Raw genomic sequence first — 23,279 nt, forward strand, 5'->3', positions numbered from 1 at the left:
GGGTTTTAGCTTCAGGGTCCAGTGTGCTGTTTCTTTGGTTTTAATATTGAATTTTTTTGAGAGTTGTCAGTTCCATTTTTTCCCATCTCAACTTCATGATCTTAAAAGGCTCTATCTCTGGTGAGCAATTATATTGGCTAAGATGATGTTTGGTCTATTAGACCTTACTCTTTTTACCCCCTATTTAGAGTTATTTTCTTAACCTCTTCCAGCCACCATAGAAAGGAACAAAAATATCTACCTATCTATCTCAGCCTTTTTTTATGATACCAGTCTCTCCCTCTGTCAAAGGAGAACTTCCATACTGGAGCCAACTTGGAAACAAGAATACTTTTAAAGAAAAGAAATGTATTTTCCCAGTATGTTTTGTTCTGTTGGTGGTAGTGAAGGTACTTGTATGTTAAGAACTTCCTTCTTCCTAGGCTGAATACTACTCCAGGTTTCATTGTGCATTTATGTGACAATCCTATGTTTAAGATACTTTGCTATGGAGGTCATTATATCTCACAATCAATATGGGGACAATATTATGGAGGATCAAAGTAAGAGGGATTTGCATGCGACAGCAAAGCCCTTATTTAGACCTATATAGTTAACAAACAATAAGAACACTTATTTAAAGTGAAAACATGTGAGAGGTAAATAAATTTAAGTATTCTGTTTAAAAGTCTTCTCTGTGCTGGTATGCTATTTCCTTTGTAAAAGGATGCTGACAAGTACTCCTAATTTGTAATAGCCTCTCAAAAAAAGCTAGAATTTTTTCCCTACACATTTTTACTCCTTTTTAAAATTTGTTTCCTGTGTTTGTAATGGAATTGGAAATTAATCTGGCTTTCCTGCTTATTTTCTTTCTTGTTTGTGTGTTTGCATTGTCCATGTTTTCAGCAGAGTCCTGGGAATATAATTTGTTAACTTCTGCTCCCTCTGCTGGCTCTGTAGCAGCAAAGCACAAAAACATTGTAGATTTTATAAACAGTAGCACTCTTTAATTTTGTGAAGGCCCAAGTGGTTTATTGTAAGTGTTTAGAATCAGGAGAGCATTACCTTGCAGTGAATTAAAGTACTGTAGGAGAAGACTCTGAACCAGAAGTTTTTATGTTTCTCTTTAACTGACTTGGCATCTCCTTTTTTTCCCCTTAAGAATAAAGCAGAAAGAGCTGGTACCTCCATGGATAAAACTGGGAGATTTTGTATTCCTTAGACTGTTTCTTTATATTATAGTCTCTCGTGTGTGTGTCTGCGCGTGTATATAGACACCATGTGAACCAAGAGGAGTGTATACCTGAAGCTCTACTTTCTATCTCGTTCTATACTATATTACAGTTAGTTTCTTCTGTCCACTGAGTATTGCGGTTTGGAATCAGTATTGACTGAAAACCAACCAGATCTGTGCAAGGCATCCAAAGAGTGATTAGACTAAAAATAATGTGAGAATACAGGCTTGCAGGATCTCAGTGTACTTGACCACATGCTCATTGGGTTTCTTAGAAATTTTTAGCTTTTTACAAAGACTGTTGGTTGCTTTGTATGTATGCGTTCATGGGGATCTTGAGCCTTCCTACTGGGTAATTCCAGTGTCTCCTGCTGTGGCTGCACCGTAATTTTTAAAGCATCATCATGAAATAGATATGTAGATATTCTTGACCGTTTGCATCACACAAGCTTCTGAATAGCAGCAAAAAGACTGATCAGAGACTTGTTTCTTTCACTCTTCAGCTGCTTGAGAAAGCTATGAGCTGTGGCAGACGTGCTGGCAGTGTCTTCAGATTCAAGAATGTGGCATTCGATTGGTTTATATTTGGTCCATGTTCAGAAGGTTATCACAATCATAGGAGCCTAGAAACTTCATTTTTTAAAATGAAATTGATTCTGCATAAATTGATGTCTTGGATCTCCGCTCTCCACTTCCCAGTGTCAAGTCAGTGTGTGGATTTTTATCCCATGCCTTTTTCTGGGGGACACTTAAGGTTGCCAGGCTTCCGGTTTTCAACCAGAGCGCCCGGTCCAAAAGTGATCCTGGTGGCTACAGTCAGCACTGCTGACCGGGCTGTTAAAAGTCTGGTTGGCCAGGCGCAACAGGGCAGGCTGGGTGCCTTCACGGCTCTGCACAGCTCCCGGGAAGCTGCCGACATCTCCCTCTGCCTCCTAGGCGGAGGGGCAGCCACAGGAGCTGTGTGTGCTGCCCCCACCCCAAGCACCAGCTCTGTAGTTCCCATTGGTCAGGAACTATGGCCAATGGGAGCTGCAGGGGCGGTGCCTTCAGGTAGGGGCAGCGCGTGCTGAGGAGCTGCCTGGCCACGCCTCCGCCTAGGAGACAGAGGGAGATGTCACCGCTTCCAGGAGCCACCTGAGGTGAGCGCTACCCGGAGCCAGCATTGTGCACCCCCTCCCACATCCCAACCCCCCATTCCAGCCTGGAGCCCCCTCCTGCATCCCGAACCCCTCATCTCCAATCCCACCCCAGAGCCTGCACCCCAACCCCCTGCCCCAGCCCAGTGAAAATGAGCGAGTGAGTGAGGGAGGGGGATGGAGTGTGGGTGTGGGTGGCTGCGGGCAAGGGTGTTTGGTTTTCTGCAAATAGAAAGTTGGCAGCCTTGGGGGCACTATCTCTAGGTGGAAATAGGCCCAGTACTGAACATCTGCCTCCATGTTCATTTAGTGCCCTGCCCCTCTGCAGAGACTGCCAAACTAGGTGCTGATTGTTTAGAAAATAGCTTTAACATACCAGTTACATATGTCCATCCACAGTGTCGGTTATCACCAAATTAACATAATGTTATAAGGTACTTAGATGTATTTTCCTGTAGTTTTCTTGCATTTTTACAGCAGTTTTTTTGGTGATCATACTGAAAAATGGCCTTGACTATTATCTTCCAGAGAATGAAAGGGTTATATATATTTGCTGCAGAGGGGAGGAAAGCAAACTTTGAGTGGGTGATTTAAACTAAGAAGGTCACGTTACTCAGAATGTGATAAATAATCTTGTCTAGAATCAAGAAGACATAGATGGTGATAGAGAGCAAAATGTTTCCTGTTCTTTTTTTTTACCCTGTTCTTTTTTTCTTGTTAAAATAATTTGTTTACTAAACGTGGGCTGGGATGGGACGGGAATGAGAAATTGGTCCCAAGTCTGTGCACTTATTGCAGCATATGAGTTGTGATGATTTTCCAGCATTGCAGTAGCTGTGCCAATGTGATAATTTCTCCACATACTCCACAAACTAATCTGCTCACCAAGAGTGGTATCTCCAACAGGCTATCCCTGGTAAACTGCTGCAGTCAGGATGCACTTTTGGATAAAGTTAAAAGTACCTGTTCGGTTGCATTCCAGTCTTGTTACTAGTTTTGCTGCTCAATAGCTAATAAATTATCACTGTCTATATACAGGCTTATGGCCTGTTTTTTCAGAGATGCTGAGCGCCCGCAGTTTGCACTGATTTCAAGTGGAGTTGTGGGTGCTGAGCACTTCTGAAAAATCAGGCCCATAATGAGTATTTATTTAAAATGAAACCATTCATGTCTTCTGAAAAATCGCTGAAGCCCCCCAGCAAAAAGAGAGAAGCTGGAACATAACACGCCCATGTTTTACTGCGTTTTTACAATAAATTCATCAAAACTTTGAGGCTGTCTTTATAAACAACATAAAAAGTAGTGAAAGGTACAAGCATGCTTTGCTTTGCAGTTCACCATTAACTATATTACAGTATCCTAGCATAATTAACAAACTTTTCTAATCTCTAGTCAGTATACTTGTAATCACATTTTTTCATACTAAGATTTTTTTAATTTTCAGGACTTTCTTATGGTTTTTTTGTTTCAGTTGTTACTAATTTTATTTAAGGTGTTTTCTTTTGGCTAGTTTTTCTTGTAAGCAGCTATTTTTTTTCTAAGACAAGCTTTTTAAAATTAATTGCATTGTTTTGGTTTGAAATAAGTTATATCACAAGCCCCAAACAGTGACTTAATTCACCTTGGGGCAATAATATAGACATTGCTTACTGATTGGCAAATTATTCAGATACCCTCAATACTAGTATGCAGTTGGCAAGTACTTGTACTGGTGCTGAGAGTGAACAGGAAGTTTAATTTATGGTGGACAAAATAAACAAGTATCAAAAAATAGCTTAATTTTTTTTTAATTGCCATGTTTGTTCCTTAGTTTATATTTTAAAAAAATATTTTACTGAAAATGTTTTCTCTTTGGTAGCTTTCAATTTAAATTGAAAACTGTAATCCCTAATTACACAAAGCTTGCTTTCAAAATGATTTCTCATGAAAACTTTTACGTAGTGTCTACATCACAAGTTATTTGTTGGTACTTCAGAGAACATTGTACAACTGGTTCATTATTTATATGGATAACAAGAATAATCAGCATTGTTAAAATAGGGATTACATATAAAAGAAAAGATTTGGAAGCGATAGAAATTCTCACGCTTCAGGATCTGAGACGACTTTTTTAATGAGGGTTAGGAAGACTCTTTCCCCGTGGGAAGGTTTTTTCCATAACTGCCTTCTGCATAGTTTCTTTACCTCCTTCAAAAATATTTTGTACTGGCCCCTGTCGAAGACAGTACACTGGACTAGATGGAGTACTATCTGATCCAGTACGGCAGTTTCTGTGTTTGTTTTGTGGCAGCCTTTAATTACAATAGCACTTATGTGCAATACTGTAACTTTGCAGCTAATTTTTGTGTATTATACGGGAATGTTACTTTAAAGTGTACAATTATCAGTTTTCTCTTTCTAGTTTTGTATCACAAGCTGGTTTTGCTTTACTCATCTATTGTATTAATAATTCATGTTGCTATAATAAATGGTCCCAAACACTTTATTTTAGCTCACTTAGGTTTAAGTGATTATTTTAGAACACTTTGCCAAATTCAGTATTTTTCTTTGGGAGCAAGGCATTGATCTGATTTTGGAAATCATTGTGGGTACAGTGAGAGCAAGAAGCATGTCAGGAAGGTTCAAATATTACTTTCTCTGTCTAGTGACTTGATATTGCGCTTCTGGAAACAGTTCTTAATTTTAGGCTTTTTTTGACCATTACATTCATCTGCATGGAATCTCTGTAGGTTGAATGTAGACATGGGGGGCAGGGATAGCTCAGTGGTTTGAGCATTGGCCTACTAAACCCAGGGTTTTGAGTTCAATCCTTGAGGGGGCCACTTAGGGATCTGGGGCAAAATCAGTACTTGGGTCCTGCTAGTGAAGGCAGAGGGCTGGACTCAATGACCTTTCAAGGTCCCTTCCGGTTCTAGGAGATAGAATATCTCCATTAATTTATTTAAATTTATGAAAATACTGACTGAGTAGTTGGCTAGTGTGTGATTGCTGTTAACTAATCTGAATTTCTTCCCACTTTAACTTTCTTAAATTGCTATGTGAAATTGTAAAATGGGTTAGGAAAGGTCATATTTGGCAAATAAACGTCAAATCTGTTCCTGTTTTATTATATGTAGTCAAACTATATCCCCCTCCCTCCCAAAAAAAACCCTCTAAACCTCCTAAGTGTCAGTAGTGTCAACCTCAACCACAAAAAAGAAAGTACAGTAGAAATTCTATACTTACACTTGCAAACAAGTTTTTGGTTTTGTTTGAATTTCTTCATTTTTAAAAAATATTCAAAACATTGACAATAGGGCCGGGCCTAATCAGGTTTTGTACTGTCATAACTGTGATCTAGAGGTGTGATTTTTTTTTTTTTTTTTTTTTTTTTTTTTTTTTTAAAGTGAGGTAAACCGGTGCAATCCCTAATGTAGATGTAGTTATACCAGTATGATGGTGCCTTATTTAAAAGCACCAGTGAAATGGGAATTATGGGAATAGCTATACCAGTATGAAGCACCTTTGTACTGGTACAGCCTCATTGACACTGGCAATGTACCACCATACTGGTACAATTGAAGTGGTACAACTTTCTAGTGTAGACAAGACCTTAGAGTGGCTGAGGTCTAAGCCAGGCAGATTTAAAATCAATGGGATTTGGGTGCCCTTTGCAAAATCCAAGCCAGTGCTCCTTTGGCACAACAAATTAACTTGAAACTCTAAGATTATCCCGTTTAGTTTAGAGACAAATTATCCAAGTTGTTTCATGTATTCACTGCATGTGGAAGTGAGACTGCTCCTTGTAAAGATGTCCACTGTGTATCATTGTCCTCAGTTGGAGTGAAACCTGGGACTTCGATCAATTAAGGTGGCTGCTGTTTTCCTACACACTTCCCATTTTCTAGGGTGCACCTCATTTCCACTTGCAGTTCTCTTCATTTCTGCAATGGAACTGAAACCAGGTTGCCCTCAAAAAAATTGCTATCTTGTAATCTATATGGCTGGGGAAACTAGAGAGAGAACTGTGAGGCGGCTAGGAAATGTTGATGTAGATTCTACCCACCATTATACTGTTGCCAACTGATCAGACATCACTGAGTTAACTAGTTAATTGTTAAGAATTTTGACTTTTTTCAACAACATGTAATTCATTTGCATTTTCTTTGTTGTACCTTTTGTCACTTTTCACCAAAAGTTCTGGGAAGGGGGGAGGGATGCGGGGTAAGAAAACTCTGACTTTCCAATAACTTTGGAACCCGAAGTACTTAAGGAAGTTCAGACATGCTCAAATTCGTCATTTCCTTTATTTTCTCCAGAAATAGTTAAATCATACCAGAACTAAAAGGTCCTATAAAAAAGGCAATTCTGCTATAACTTCATCTGATGTACCACTAGTTCGCCACCGCTATAAATATTTGCTTAGTCTCTTCCTAAACAATGTAAGGTGCATATAAAGTATTTTTACAGAAACATTTGTGTAATAATTGCTAATTTTCTTTACCTTACTCTCACCTCTGCTAATCTTGTTGAATGGGTTGCCTTCCTTTTTGCTTGTAGACCAGGGCAATTCAGACCTGTTGGATGGACCCCAGGAACTATCTCAGCAGAATTTTTTCAAATTTGTGAAGACATTAACTTGTAGAAAAGAATATAAATTCACATTAACATAAAAAGAAGAACAGGAGTACTTGTGGCACCTTAGAGACTAACAAATTTATTAGAGCATAAGCTTTCGTGGACTACAGCCCACTTCTTCGGATGCATATAGAATGGAACATATAATGAGGAGATATATATACACACATACAGAGAGCATACCTGTTTATGCTCTCTGTATGTGTGTATATATATCTCCTCATTATATGTTCCATTCTATATGCATCCGAAGAAGTGGGCTGTAGTCCACGAAAGCTTATGCTCTAATAAATTTGTTAGTCTCTAAGGTGCCACAAGTACTCCTGTTCTTCTTTTTGCGGATACAGACTAACACGGCTGTTACTCTGAAAATTAACATAAAAGATAACTGCGTGATATGTATCACTTTTGTAATACGCCTGAATCATTAAAATCGAAGTAGATGTAACCTATAATGCCAAAGCATGGTAAGGATTGGCTGGATGAGAAGAGATTGGAATCCAAGAAAGAAATGTTTTGGTAAATTAAAATATTTCACTGTTCCCTTCCATCTCTGTTAATTTTGTTGAATCAGACATAGCAAGTTGAGAGGTAGAATATAGGGAGGAAAAGACAGAAGGAATAGATGGGTTGCTTAGTTTTATATTTGTGACATTTATATTCAAATACGGTTTGTGTTTCTTTTAAAATTAGGGGAATAATAGTCATCAGCCTTCTAAGCTATGGCTATGGTGACTTGGTCAGTAAGAAAAATTGTGAACTGCCCAGCAGTATTAGCCATAATCAGTAGAAGAGGCAAGATAAAAATCTATGGGCTTATTGTGTCTCCCAGCCCAATATACTTGCCATAGACCAGACAGTAGTCTGTGAAGAATGTGTCTGTCTTGTACAAGAATTTTATCTGAGTTGTGGGCAGGGATTCACTACTGCTGCCAAGAGCTCAGGATGTCACAATAAATAAAATTTATTTATTAAATTATTAAAATACCTCTCAAATAAATTTAAAAATTTAAAAAAACCACTGTAAAATTAACATGACTTGCAAACTAACTTGTTTGCCTTGCTTGTATGTTACATCACGTTTTCCTGTTCTGACATCTGGCTTGTGTATTTACATTGTAAGCTCTTTAGGGCAGAGGCCACCTTACTCTGTGCAGTTTCTAGCATAATGATGCCTCCAAGCCTTACAGTAATACAAATATTCATAACTTTCAGGCTTCCCTCTACTTGTCTTCCATGTGGCTCTTGTCAGATGAATTGTATGAAGTGGCTCTGCAGCATGAAAGTTTCTAGATTTAATTTGCATAGGTAGTATCAATGTGTAAAGATGAGCTTTGAAGAGGGGTGGAGTTAGAGCAGAGCTGGTAACTCTGTTAAAATATTGCAAGTTTTAAAGTCTGCAGCTATTCCAGAATTCTGTACCTTTGCAATTGGTTTTAGTTTTGAATATCTATAGCAGATTGCACTTCACTTAACTGCTGTTGCATGTAGCAGTATGGATGTTTTTCTTTTTAAAAGCCAAAGAATATCCTGACAGGGTGGGTGTGAAGGGACATTGGGAACACTATTTGTTCCTATCTCTATAGTAACATACTTCCTTGGATTCTTTTCTCAGTGTGAACAGTTCCTGCTATGAATGAAAATCCTTTTTAAAGCATGTAGTGATTCTGTGTATCAACAACTTGGAGCACTACAACTTATTTTGCTGTTAAACGTGATGATAAAACTGATCTTCATACCAGAGGTGTAGTAGGCATGATCTTGACCCATGAGAGAATTTTGAAAACAGTCTTTATTGGTATAGGAGTGTTGTTCCAAAAAACAGGATTTGAAAACAAACCTTAATTACCGGGTACTCCTTTTTGGCCCAAATAGTTGCTTTAAAAGAACATTGCAGATGTTTACGCTATAAGACTGAACAATCATTTATGAAATTTAAAAATATGTTCAAATCTTCTGCTTTCTGTTTTGTCTGATAACTTTTTGAACTATGGTTTGCCTGTTAATATCATAAGCTGTAAACTGACACAGTACCACACAAACCTGTATAACTGACGAATAGACACTTTTTCTGGTTCTCTTACGTGACTGGGAGGGACATAGTAATTGCCATGCCAGAATGAAACATCTGCTGTGGAATCTGTAGTCCAGCATCACCTTCTGATTACTCCTCCTTCAGCATCGCCTCCTTTTTTATCCTTCTCCCCCTTCACCCTGTGAAGGTCCCACAAAGTGCTCCTCCACTCCCCCACCCCCGTTCCTCTACATCTTGTCCTTGGGTGACTTCATTCACTTGCATAGTTTCAGTTACTGTCTTTGTGTTGGTAGATTTAAGAGTCACCTACCTATGTCTGATCTGTGTCACTCTGTCCAGTCCTACATTTTAGGCGAACCTTTCTTTTTAAAGGGTCTAACTTTTCTTTTTAGAGGACTCACTGGCCATTTGGAGCTAACATGGCTGAAACTGAGCTTCTTCTCTTTCCTCGTAAACCTTTTGCACGCCCCCCATTCTCTATTCCTGTCACGATGCTCCATTCATCCCAGTCCCTAGCTGGGGGATCTTCTTTGACACTTACTTCACTTTGCGTGGCCAGCCTGGAAGACTCCTGCATCTCCTTCTTCCCACAAGACAGCAAAAATCTGTCCTTTTCCTCACTCTCCTTCCATACACACTTTTTGTTCTTAACTTTGTAATATTTAGCTGCATTTAGTGCTGAGCTGCCAGTTTGTGATGGAGATCTTCTTGGAGGACTAGAGAACATGGGCAGGAACATTTTAAGTCTTTTAATGAGGGGATAGATGTGCTGAACTTTTTCAGTAGGGGAGCCCTATTCAGTATGGAGCATTTGCTGTTTAGCAGAAACACAAAATAATCTTTAATTAGCCCAACTAATTTTCTCTTAGCCTTGCTCAGATTTCATTTTCTCAGATTGTTATAATCTAATGAGTCCTCTGGAAAAAACAAGGAATGTAGAACTGATATTTCTAGTGAGAAAATTAAAATCTCTCCTCTCCCATCCAACTTTATTGTAGACAATCCGTTTAGGTCTCCTTGATACATCAGAAGAATAAAGGCTGCAAACGTTTTCCCTCTTTGCATATAATTTAAAGTGAAAAGAAAACAAGAGTTGGATTTCATGTAGGGACTTATCTGTAATTACAGTGCAGTTCATGTGAGCACATGCACCATGAAAATGTTTTGCCTAGTTTTGCATTTTGGCCTAGTAACATAAGGATATTCAAAGTTCCTGTATATGGTACTATTCTTACTCATCAGAAACATGAGCAAGGTACCCAAACAAGTGTATAACTCAGCTTGCTTTGGCAAACCCAGAGAAAGAGTTTGACATAATTGGAGTGCTTAGACTATAAAATTACTTGTCTACACTTACCCTACATGCCATGCCTGTGTAGCTACATGCTGAATTGAAAAGCTGTGTCCATACAGCAGTGCATAGCCAAATGTGATAGTGAAAGGCTCTGGCAGCAAGGAAATGCCCTGGCGGCGGGAACCTGCCAAGCCCTTTACTTGCTGCTAGGGCCTTTTTCTGCAGCGGGGAAAGATTCCAGCAGCATCTTGTGGCAGTGAAAGTCTCCAGCAGCCAGGAACTGCCAGAGCCTTTCACTGTGGCAAGGAAAGGCTCTGGCAGGCAGTGTAGATGTGTTAGGCACTGCTTGGGCATGCAGAGAGCCATATAGGGTACATACGCACAGGATTCAGGTGCGTCTTTATTCACCTAATCCATGCCTTGCTGTTTACCTTATTTATATCTCATCCTAGAGGTACGTGCAGTGTCTGTACTCTACACTGCCGTAAGTGTAGACAAGGCCTAGATTTGTATTACTGTAGCACCTACAAGTCCCAGTCGACAGACCAGGATCCCATTATACTAGGCTTAGCACAGGCCAGCTAACTTTCTCTGTTTGTTGCACTGCAGGTTTCCTACTGCTAGAGAACCTCCTCAATGCTAGCTGGCTTTAAAGTATAGCCCATTTAAGCTGTTTTGGTACTGGAGAGACTTAAGGAAGCGGAGAGAGAATGCTGACCCTGAAATGTCTAACATCTGCACTCCACAATGTAGACTTCAATTCTACGAGGCTGGCTCCCTGGATTTGCATTTGTTTCTGAAGATTGAGTCCCCTGAAATGTAATAATTTCTGCAGCGATTAAACTAGTTTTCTTGGGCAGCTGGTTGGTATTTTAGGTCTCACAAAATCATACCTTTCAATTGCCCAATGCTGAATAGAGGGATAAAAATACCCCAAATGTGGATCATGTTTTTTTTCCTCTCTCATTCCCTGCCCCTTCCTTCCACAGTGTATTCAGATGCAGCTTCTGGTAGGTGACAGTCAAACATTTTAAAATGTTCTAAAAAAAAAAAAAATATTTAGAACAGAGTATAAGCCCTTCTGGAGAGGGTGGAATTTCACCATATTCTACTCTTTATACTTTTTAGTTGAATTTTCTCTTCGTAGTCTGAGGGATTTGCAGGTGTGCTCTTGCTTGAAAACTAGAAATTTGTCAACGTTTGCTTGTAAATTTCTCTTCTGAGTCATGTCCAGCAGGCCTTTTTTTTAGGATGATGCTTGCTAGAGGCAGTTCTGGATAAATATTTGGGACCTGTTGGAAAGTGTAGATAACTAACCGTAAGTGGTATGTGTGTAGTATTTTTGAGTTTTACCATGAGTCCATCCTGGCAGGTTGCATTTGTGGTGTTCTGACCCTGCTTTGCCTCTAAAGCCTTAAAGGGGAGAGACCTGCCCTCTACTGGGTATGAGAGACAAATCTATGAGAAGAGAAGTTTGAAGTTAAGGGGACCTAGAATACACAACAGTATCTTTTTAAAGTATAGCTTTCAGTTAAATATAGTTGTACTGAAGAGAATCTTGTGCTTAATGTGATTATAAATACACCTCTACCCCGATATAATGCAACCCAATATAACACAAATTCGAATATAATGCAGTAAAGCAGTGCTCCGGGGGGGCAGGGCTGCGCACTCCAGCGGATCAAAGCAAGTTCGATATAACGCGGTAAGATTTTTTTTGCTCCCGAGGACAGCGTTCTATCGGGATAGAGGTGTATGTGTTCAGTGGTGTTGCCCCATCATTATCTAATACTGTTTTTTCCAGAAGGGCTAACTAGTAAAAGAAAACGAGGCTGGGCAAAGCTTCTCCTACAGTTGGCAATACACTAAAAGAATGTCACACACAGCCATACTGAAGTGAATTGCAAAGGGAGGCAAAGTAGTTCGAAGATTTCAGTAACTTGACTTAATGATTCTGAAACACAGCTAAATTATAGCTTTTCATGTGTTACAGAATATGCCCTTTATGGAGAGAATTATGGTAGTAAAATGTGAAACCCACATAGTAGTACATGATACACAAAGAATATTTAAGGAAGTCAATGTGACTTTACAGATGCATGCACACTTTCAAAACTATTCGCCAATGAACTTTAACGTCTTTCAGAGGCTAAGGATTAAAAGGTAATGCTCTCTTTTTATACCTTTGAGCAAATTGTAAATTTGAGCATACTCTTAGTATTGCACTTTTCATTTAAACTACACTGTCCTGAAAACCACCTAGGTAGTGTATGTAACGTCAGGTTAATGTGTCTGGAAAAACAAAACTGAAAATTGAGAGATTGATTGAATTGAACAGGGACATTTCATAATACAATATAATGATTGTTTGGACTTGCTCTAGAAGGAGGACTTGCTGTATTCATTTTACTAGAAACCATTTACTAGCCTAAAGAAATTACTGCCATCAAACTTTGCTGTACTGACACTGAGTGTAGTGATTTTGCAAATTACTTTATTTCTTGATCTAAGATTACCTACCAAAAGAATGTGTAGCTATTTGAATTTGTTAGTCTTTTTATTAAGAACAGAACAACGGCCTTACTGGGTCATACCAAAGGTCCATCTACTCCAGTGTCCTATCTTCCAACCGTGGCCAATGCCAGGTGCCCCAGAGGGAATGAACAGAACAGGTAAGCATAAAGTGATCGATTCCCTGTCGCTCATTCCCAGCCTCTGTCAAACAGAGGCTAGGGACACCATCCCTGCCATCCTGGCTAATAGACATTGATGGACCTATCTTCCATGAATTTATCTAGTTCTTTTTTGAACCCTGTTATAGTCTTGGCCTTCACAACATCCTCTGGCAAAGAGTTCCAGGGGTTGACTGTGCATTGTGTGAAGAACTACTTTTTTTATTTGTTTTAAACCTGTTGCCTATTAATTTCATTTGGTGACCCCTAGTTCTTGTGTTATGAGAAGGAGTAAAATAACTCTTCCTTATTTACTTTCTCCACACCAATCATGATTTTATAGATCTCAATCATATTCCCCCTTAGTTGTCTCTTTTCCAAGCTGAAAAGTCTCAGTCTTATTAATCTCTCCTCATACCAAAGCCGTTCCATACGCCTAATCATTTGGTTGCCCTTTTCTGAACCTTTTCCAATTCCAATATATCTTTTTTTGAGATGGGCGACCACATGTGCATTCAGCATTCAAGATGTGGGCATACCATGGATTTATACAGAGGCAATATGCTATTGTTACGGCAGAAGGGGAAGGCAATATAAAGAAAGTGTTCTAGCTTAGATTTTTGCTAGTGGATCATTTTAAATAGAGGGCTCTGCATGATCTCCTACTCCTGTCACCTTCTCCATGGATCCTCCTTGTATCTAGTTCACTTGGATCTTCATCTGTGGAGTTTGGTATCTGGCAGGGACAGACGATTCAGACGGTGACTGCCTTGTGAAGAGAGTTGTAAGTGACAGAATTAGTTGTGTCCATTAATGGTCATCTTGGGTAGGGATTGAAGGGGTGAAGGAAGATGGGCTTCTAGTGATGGGGAAGCTTGACTTTGTTGCTCAAGGAGTAAAAAGCTGTTTCCCAGAAACTAGGAGATCAGCAGTTTGCTGGTACTTTGAAGATCAGCTACACAAGGTACTGAGTGGTGACAGAGGGGACAAAGTTCTCCTATTCTCTGTCTACAGAGCTTGAGACTTAAATGATTCAGTCTTGTCAGTGAAATGGCAAGAATGCTTTGTTTGTTTTTTTTTAATTTGTTTTTTTGTTGGTTAGTGTGGTTTGCCACTAGTTTGCAGTGCCATTGAGGCCAAAGTAACTCAAAGCTCTAGCAGTGGGAGATGTTTGAGGACTAGTATGTTTGGGAAGGATGGGTTTTTAATTCTTCGATTTATGTGGGGGAGAACAGCTGCTGTATTATGTTTTTTTGGGGCGGTAAAAGTTGCCTAGATTATGGGGCAGTTTTTCTCTGCGCGCACGCACACACACTCGCACACACAAATCATTGGTAACTCTCCTCCTCAGAGTGGCTGGGCATTGGTGCTAGAAGAGACATTCTGCTCCTGGCCTAACAGCTTCCTCAGGCCATCATTTCCAGCTGTCTGTGTATTTATAAGATGCCTCTCGCCTTGGTATCCATTCTCTGAATTGATTGGAACAGTGGCAGAGTCCAGTCGCTGTTGCCTCTGGGTTATTTTCCCTGAGTGGGACTCTGCTATTTGGGGAGATCAAGAATTGTGGGGCTTTTGGAAAAGAGTGAAATCTGTGGAGTTGTGTGGGAGATTTAAAACCATGAATATAGGCGCAAATAACCACATAGCACCTTCCTTTCAAGGAGGTTTTCCAGAGAACTGCATACTTGTTCTATTGAGCACTGAAATGTAGCGATCTCTAGATTTGGAGTGTAGCACTGATTGCACATTAGCAACGCCACACAAGTCTCTGTGTTGTAAAGGAGAGGAAGTGGGTGAGGGAGAACTTCCTCAATTGAAATGACAGAGAGCATTTTAAATAGGTAATATGTTTACTCAGATGGAGTTTGTTCAGTAAATCAGGGCTAACAGATTAACATGGGTGAAAAAATTTAGCTACTAGAGAGGCAGATGTGGCTTTGACATGGGCATCTTCTCGTTATTCCTCCCGTCATAGCACCCATAATCTGTTACAGGGCACTGCTGAACCATTCCATGCATTTGCTGCTAAATTCCTAAAGAAAACATAACCCATGAACTGGTGAAATTTGCAGGCCAGCCTCCCAATCTAAATTTGAGAAACCGATTTCATGTCAACCATAACTTTATCTGTTTCCCTTCTCAGCTGATAGCTTCCACTTGCCTTCACTGTCATCTACAGATGTGCCTGACACCAGTTCCCTATTGTTGGGCAAGGTATAATTCTCCTTATTGAAGTCACTGTCTCAATACCATCTCTAAAATCCTCATCTTCAATATTTACCATTCCCTGGTTGTGTAATGCAACTTGCTTCCGTAAGACCTCCCCAAATTTCAGTGCTTCATGAAGTGTAGAGAGTTGTCTGGTTCTGTCACATGCAAAGAAGCCTGATAACATTGCTCTCCACCTCAAACATCTATCTCCATTTGCTCCCTGTTCTTTCTAGTATCCAGTTCAAAATTGTTCAACTCAGTAACCTTTACTCCAACTGACCTTGCATATGTCTCCTACCTTTACTCTCTCCTCTCTTCTTGGCTAGCAATGACTGATTGCTCTCTTCCTCCATGTGTGTTTAATTACTAGATCTCTTGCACCTGATCAGTTTGCTGTATCATTTCAAATCCTAGCTGAGAATGAATTAAATATATATGTATGTGTATTATTTCCCCTCGCACTTACCTTTTAATTTTTATCATACTGCTATTTTCTCTGTAGTTATTTAATTCTGCCGAGTGACTTGGAATGTAAGTTTATATGAAAGATGCAATGCAGAATAAAGCTTCAATTTTATTATTAATAATTGACTTAGGAATAGACAGTTGCAAAGCAAGATTTCCGGCTCTGAGCAATTAACGTTTAAAAAAAAAAAAAAAACCTCAAGAACCAACTGAGGATATTCTGCTCTAGGTAGTGGGCACAATGACTTTAAAAGGTCGGTGTAATACTCCCACATGTATTTCACTCCAAGTATTGAAAATTGGATAATAACAGGAACCATTCCAGGATATAAGATTTTTCAACTTAATTCATACTTGTCTATAAGGCTATAATACTGTAAAGTATTCAGTAATCATGCTGTGATGAGTGACATTGATGTGCAATGCTGGTGTATTCTTAGTAAATTGAACTGGCTGGGGAGACCAACTTCTGTATTTTTCAATAACTACAGTTTTTGGTGACCTTAGTTCTTGACACACATGCATGTAAATTCACTCTCTAATTTTTAAAAGTGTGTGTAAGAATATCCCTATAAACAATTTGTTTTTAAAAGTCTGGCTGTTTAAAAACCATGATCTTTATCTCTGTCTCCCTGCTCCTCACCCAGTGGCTTTTTAGACAACCACACTTTTTAAAAATAGTTCTCAAAAACCCATCTGTCCTCCTCAATGTCATGCACAAAAAAACCCTCAGAAAAAGAACATAGCATCTTAATAGGCCACAATACCGGGCAGCTCTTTACTCCTCATGCAGCTGCCCTTGTCCATTTTTGATCAACTGTGTTTATATTTTGTGGGTGAAAATTGGAGTAGTACTAAACACACGAGGCAGAAGCAAACTACAAAACAATAGATAAAAGCAAAGGTTGCTGCAGGCAAGGCAGGGAGAGTAAGTACTGATGTGAAGTCCTTTAACCCTAGGCAAAGAAATAAACAGCCCAAATGGAAAACTGAGGATTTATCCAAGCAGCTACACCCTTTACATTAAAGCCAGTTTATTTTCTCTGTAGCATTTACCAACCGTTACGTTTTTGTCTAACCAACCACTGTGTTTTTCTCATGGAAACGGGGGTTGGATTAGAAGATTGTGAAGGGAGGGTTCCACAAGAGGATAGCTATCCTTAAGAAATTGTCAAAAAATGGCAAAAGTTAAACCATCTCTCAGTGAGGTTAGTGTAGTTCATGCTGAAGCAACTGACCTCCTGAAGGCAGCTGCCATTAGGTACTTTCTCCGTCTTCATGGTGCTTTTCTAAAGAACATTTTATTCCTTTAATATAAAACTGCTTTTGTGCTTTAAAAATAAAAGCACTTAGTTTTCCCTTTGATTCATAATATAGCCATGGATTTTGATTTGGGATTTAGCAGTCATCTCTGCCTTGTGTTCCTTCACCTTCCTCAGCACTCTTGGAAGAGGACAAAAGTCCCATTCAAACACCCGTGTGCTTTGGTGTCAAGGGAAGTCAGTGTTGCCAGAATGGAGCATATCTGCTGAAACATGAAAGAATTCAGGCTCTGTTCAATGGGAATCAGTTGGTATCAGTTGAACTCACCTGCAGCCTTGTTGCTATTCTATAAAAAGACCACCCGGAGTGACAACAGGTGAACTCTTCCAATTAGCCTATGCAGAGAGATTCTGAAAATAGAAATGGATTTGGTCTCCTTTTGGCTTTATGTATGTCTGTGTCTGAGCTGTTGCACAGGACAAAAACTTGTGAAGAGGCAGAGCTTCACATGGCCACAAGTTGGATCAATGATCGAGCAAACTGATGCTGTCTGTTCAGAAGGGATCATGTCCTCTTGCCCAAGAGGGGGAGCCCAAGTAAGTGCCCCATCCTGAGAGACTGACATGTAAGAACATAGGAGCATAAGAACAGTCATGCTGGGTCAGACCAATGGTCCATCTAGCCAATATCACATCCTCTGGCAGATGTTTCAGAGGGAATGAACAGAACAAGGCAGTTATTGAGTGACCCATTCCCTATTGTCCAGTCCCAGCTTCTGATAGTCAGAGGTTTAGGGACACCCATATTAGCATCTTGGCTAATAACCATTGATGGACCTATCCTGTATGAACTTACCTAATTCTTTTTTGAACCTAGTTATACTTTTGGTCTTCACAGTACCCCCAGCAACAAGTTCCATAGGTAGACTGTGCATTATTTAAAGAAACACTTCCTTTTGTTTGTTTTTAAACCTGCTTCCTATTAATTTCATTGGGTGACTCCTAATTCTTCTATTATGTGAGGGGGGTAAATAACACTTCCTTATTCACTTTCTCCACAAGATTCATGATTTTATAGATCTCTATCACATCCCTCTCTTTTTTAAACTGAAGTCCCAGTCTTTTTAATCTCTCCTCATATGGAAGCTTTTTCATAACCCTAATAATTTTTTTTTGCCTTCTCTACACCTTTTCCAATTCTAAGTTATTTTTTGACTTGGGGTGACTGTGGGCATACCATGGATTTATATAGTGGCATTGTAATATTTTCTGTCTTACTGTCTATCTTGTTCCTAATGTTCTGCTTTTTTTATTACTACTGCACATTGAGCAGATGTCTTTAGAGAACTGTTCCTCTGAGAACTCCAAAATCTTTCTAGAGTCATAACAGCTAATTTAGATCCCATAATTTTTTTCCAATGTGCATTATTTTGCATTTATCAATGTTGAATTTTGTCTGCCGTTTCGTTGTCCAGTCACCCAGTTTAGTGAGATCCCTTTAACTCTTTGCAGTCAGCTTTGGACTTAAGTATCTTGAGTAATTTAGTGTTGTGTGCAAACCTTGTCATCTCACTGTTCACCCCTTGTTTCAGATCATTTATGAATATGTTGAACAGCACAGGTCCCAGTACAAATCCTTGGGGGACCCCGCTATTTACACCTCTCCATTGAGAAAACTGGCCATTTATTCTACACTTCGTTTCCTGTCTTTTAACCAGTTACTGATCCATGAGAGGACCTTCCTTTTTATCTCATGACTGCTTATTTTGCTTAAGAGCCTTTGGTAAGGAACCTTGTCTGAAAGTTGGAGTACACTGTATCAACTGGATCACTCTTATCCATTACCCCCCTCAAAGACTTCTTATAGATTAGGGAGGCATGATTTCCCTTTACAAAAGCTACATTGACTCTTACTATAGTTTAAGCAATTTCCTGGTACTGAAGTTAGGCTTACCGGCCCATAATAGTCAGATCAACTCTGGAGCCTTTTTTAAAAATTGGTTTCACATTAGCTATCTGCCAGTCAGCTGGTACAGAGGCTGATTTAAGCCATAGGTTACATGCCACAGTTCTGCAATTTCATATTTGAGTTCCTTCAGAACTCTCGGATGAATGTCATCTGGTCCTGGTGACTCATTACTGTTTAATTTAACAATTTGTTCCAAAATGTTCTCTATTTACACCTCAGTCTGGGACATTTTCTCAGATTTATCACCTAAAAAGAAAGGCTCAGGTGTGGGAATCTCCCTCGTGTGCTGTTCAGTGAAGACCAATGCAAAGAATTCATTTAGCTTCTCTGCAATGGCTTTGTCTTCCTTGAGTGGCCTTTTAGCACCTTGATCATCCACTGTCCCTATTGATGATTTGGCAGTCTACCTGCTTCTGATGTACTTTAAAAAAAAAAAAAAAAAAATCCTGTTTAGTTTCACCCTTGGCTTGCCAGAGTTTATGCTCCTTCCTATTTTTCTCTGTAGGAGTTGAGTTCCAATTTTTAAGGGATGTCTTTTGGCCTCTTTTACTTTGTTTAGCCTTCGTGGCATATTTTTGATCCTCTTACTGTTTTTGAATTTTGGGTATATTTGTAGCTTGAATCTCTATTATGGTAGTGTTTAAAAGTTTCCCTGCAGCTTGCAGGCATTTCACTTTTGTGACTGTTTTTTAATTTGTTTATCTTTTTCTTTGTGTAGTTTCCCTTTTTGAAGTTAAATGCTACTGTGATGGGTTTCTTTGGTATTTCCCCCCTTGCAAGTATGTTAAATTTAATTACATTACGGTCGTTGTTGCCGAGCAGTTTGGCTACGTTCAATTCTTAGACCAGATCCTGTGCTCCACTGAGGATTAAATCAAGAATTGCCTCTCACATTGTGGGTTCCAGGACTGGGTGCTCCAGGCATCAGTCATTCATGGTGTGCAGAAATTTTATCTCTGCATCACATCCTGCAGAGGTGACACGTACCCAGTCAAAATAGGGATAGTTGAAATTCCCACACTGCTGTCGTCGTGTTTTTTGCTTTTGTAGGCTCTAATTTCCCTGAGCATTTCACAGTGATTTCAACATCCTGGTCAGATGGATTGTAGTATATTCTGATAGCTATACTCTTATTGAAGTATGACATTTATATACAGAGAGGTATATAAATATACCAAACTATGGTACAGTTTGAGGCGTTTAAGTTTTTTACTATATTCGTAGAATATCAGGGTTGGAAGGGACCTTAGGAGGTCATCTAGTCCAACCCCCTGCTCAAAGCAGGACTAATCCCCAGACAGATTTTTGCCCCAAATCCCTAAATGGCCCTCTCAAGGATTGAACTCACAACCCTGGTTTAGCAGGCCAATGCTCAAACCACTGAGCTATCGCTCCCTTTTTTTCACATTCAGTGGCAGTTCTCCGCCTGCAAGACCTACTGTCATTCCTTTTGTATCCTGATATTACTGTGACCCATACATTATCATCATTCCACTAAGTTTCTGTGATTCCTGTTATATCAATATCCTCATTTAATACCAGGCACTAAAGTTAATCCATCTGAGACTTCTAGCATTTGTATGCAAGCACTTATACAATTTGTCAATATTTAGTTATCTGCCTTCATGTGATGTTATTGAATGGGACTCTTTTGTCAGAGCAAGAATTTACACGGGGAAATTGCTCCTGTCATAGACCTCCTTTTCTCCCATTCTACATTGTATCTTCTTGCAAAGCACTGCTGCCTTGTGTTTGTACCTTTCTCCTGATTTCTTTTTTCTCTCCAGAAGTGTTGGTCTCAGGGTAAAAGTGGGCAGACTGGGCCCTTATACAAAGGGCTTAAATGAGAGATTCTTTCCCCATGGCCAGATTAAAGGACTTTGAGATGCCAGACACACCCTCCCTTGGGCACCTCATTGCGCCGCAGCCCTGCTGCCCTGCACTGTGTTATTTCCCTCTTGTCCCCTGCTTGGGGTTTTAGTGGTAGGGGGCTCCATGAAGAACTGGTCTTATCATGAAGAAGGGAGGACTCTGCCGGACCCAACTGAGCAGAGGACATACTGCACAAGAGGACTGTGCGGAGTACTCACCACCTCAATATAGCTTTGAGGTGTCAAGAACTTTGGACCTTGACCAAAAAATAAGACTACCCTTGTGGTAAGGGTCCCGATGTCATCTGGATACCTCTCTCTGGCCTGGCCTGGCCTGGTCTGGTCAGGGCATCTTTCAGGATCACAGGGAATGAAGGCCCGGGCTCCCAGGATATAGTGGTGGTGACAACCATGATGGTGAAGCTTGTTTCAGTAGCCTCTGTCTGTTCTTCCACATTGTTCTTCTCCTCTCCCCCCACCCACCAGTCTTTCTTTAAGGATCCATCAAGGGAACGATGGTTGGAATAGCTCGTCCCCGCATTGTTTTGTGCACGAATTAGACCTAATATCCAACACAGCAATCTTGGTTCGTTAATTTCAGATTTCACATCATCTGTTTTTACCAAGCATGATTTTAACATAGTCCTTGAATCATATTAACTTGGCTCTTCTTGTTTTGACTAATTTAGTTTTTCTGTCTCCCTTTCATACATGTTCCCACCAGCATTTATTATCGATTATTGTAATGTTTTATGAACTTCCATATACTTTTTACAGTTGAGCCTACAATTAGGGTAACTTGTAGGCCAAATTATCACAACAGCCCTCACCTTAATTTTTCTTGGTTGTACATGTCTTGTAAATGTTTTTAGTACCTATTTACTAGTGACTTTGAAGTATTAAACGAAATGACTGTGGTACACATAAATGAGCAGAATACACTGATACATAGAATCCCACTTTTAACAATCTTTATGTGCTTATTAACATTCACATGTTAGGTTTTTGCCAAAGGCTTCCCGTGCATTATTGCAAATTGTAGGTTTACGATATACTATTTATGTGTGTGGAATACACCCCTACCTTGATATAATGCTGTCCTAGGGAGCCAAAAATCTTACCGTGTTATAGGTGAAACCGCATTATATTGAAGTTGCTTTGATCCACCGGGGTGCGCAGTCCCGTCCCCCTCCCCCCCCCCCCCCCGCCCCGGAGCACTGCTTTACCGCATTATATCCGAATTCATGTTATATCGGGTCACGTATCGAGGTAGAGGTGTATAACTATTCTCTTGATCATGTACCACAATAAAATAAATAAACCCAGGGCTGAAGATGAATTGTATGTTAACTAGATTTAATGAGGCAGAACATGATCTTTTGGTGTCTACTTGTAAGTCTTTGAGGGATGGGAGAAAGCTAACTATTAGTTTCATTTAATTGGTATAGTGGGATTCAAGATGGACAAATAACTGCTGATTTATAAAGCACTGGCACACTTTCAAACCCTATCACATGGGCTTGCCTTCAGACAGGTGAATGTCCATAGAATATAAAACCATGAGATACAACTTGTTTGGGATGTTTGTGGTGACTAGCTGTTAATCTTTGGAGTACGTTAACCACACACTTCAATTTGACTAATAGCCTCACAAGTGCAACATTGTTTTCACAGGGTTTATTACATTCCAATTCAAAATTTATAAGAATGTTGAATTAATTATGTAGGTTGACTACTTTAGAGGCTTAACTAAATTGTGCCATTTGTACAGGGCAGATGGAAAAAGCATCTCTACTGATCTACTTCCAGTTTCCCTGTTAAGAACTGGGCTTGTTTACTGTTAAAATTTAATCAAACGTTCTTTTTCTTCCTCAGTTTATCAGAGAAGACATGAAATATAAAGATGCTTCCAATAAACACAGCCATCTGCACAGAGAAGACAAACATATCACCATTGAGGATCTGTGGAAACGCTGGAAAACCTCCGAAGGTAGGAGTCAGGAAATATACCGTTTCCAGATCCATGTCATGGTTTTTCAGGTGGCCCAGTACTAAATCCAGGCTTGCTTGAAGTAAAGGCGATATTGAGATAAATGCGGTGCAACTATTAGCATTAAATGACATATAGTTAGGGCCCTACCAAATTCATAGTCCATTTTGGTCAATTTCACAATCATGGGATTTAAAAAAATCATAAATTTCAGGATTTCAGCTATTTAAATCTGAAATTTCAGTGTGTTATAACTGTAGGAGTCCTGACCCAAAAAGGAGTTATGGGGGGTTGACAAGTTTATTGTAAGGGACCATGGGGGGGACGGGGGGGTTGTGGTACTGCTACCTTTACTTCTTCGCTGCTGCTGGCGGCGGCAGTCAGAGCTGCCTTCAAAGCTGGGCAGCTGGAGAGTGGTGGCAGCTAGCTAGGAGCCCAGCTTTGAAGTCAGAGCCGCCACCAGCAGCACTGCAGAAGTAAGGGTAGCAAGGTATGGTATTGCCACCCTTACTGGAATAGAGATGGGTTTAACATTTCTGTCAAC

General features: G+C 39.8%; 1 protein-coding gene across 1 annotated transcript in view; it reads left to right on the plus strand.

Moving 5' to 3' along the window:
- Positions 1–23,279, plus strand: part of STIM2 (stromal interaction molecule 2) — a 150,857-nt gene that overhangs the window by 94,416 nt on the left and 33,162 nt on the right. The window contains exon 3 of the mRNA XM_054030016.1: positions 22,621–22,735. Coding sequence (XP_053885991.1) covers positions 22,621–22,735 — 115 coding nt within the window. The remainder of the gene's footprint in view (positions 1–22,620; positions 22,736–23,279) is intronic.

This window comes from Malaclemys terrapin, chromosome 5 (assembly GCF_027887155.1).
Source record: "Malaclemys terrapin pileata isolate rMalTer1 chromosome 5, rMalTer1.hap1, whole genome shotgun sequence".
Taxonomy (NCBI): Eukaryota; Metazoa; Chordata; order Testudines; family Emydidae; genus Malaclemys; species Malaclemys terrapin.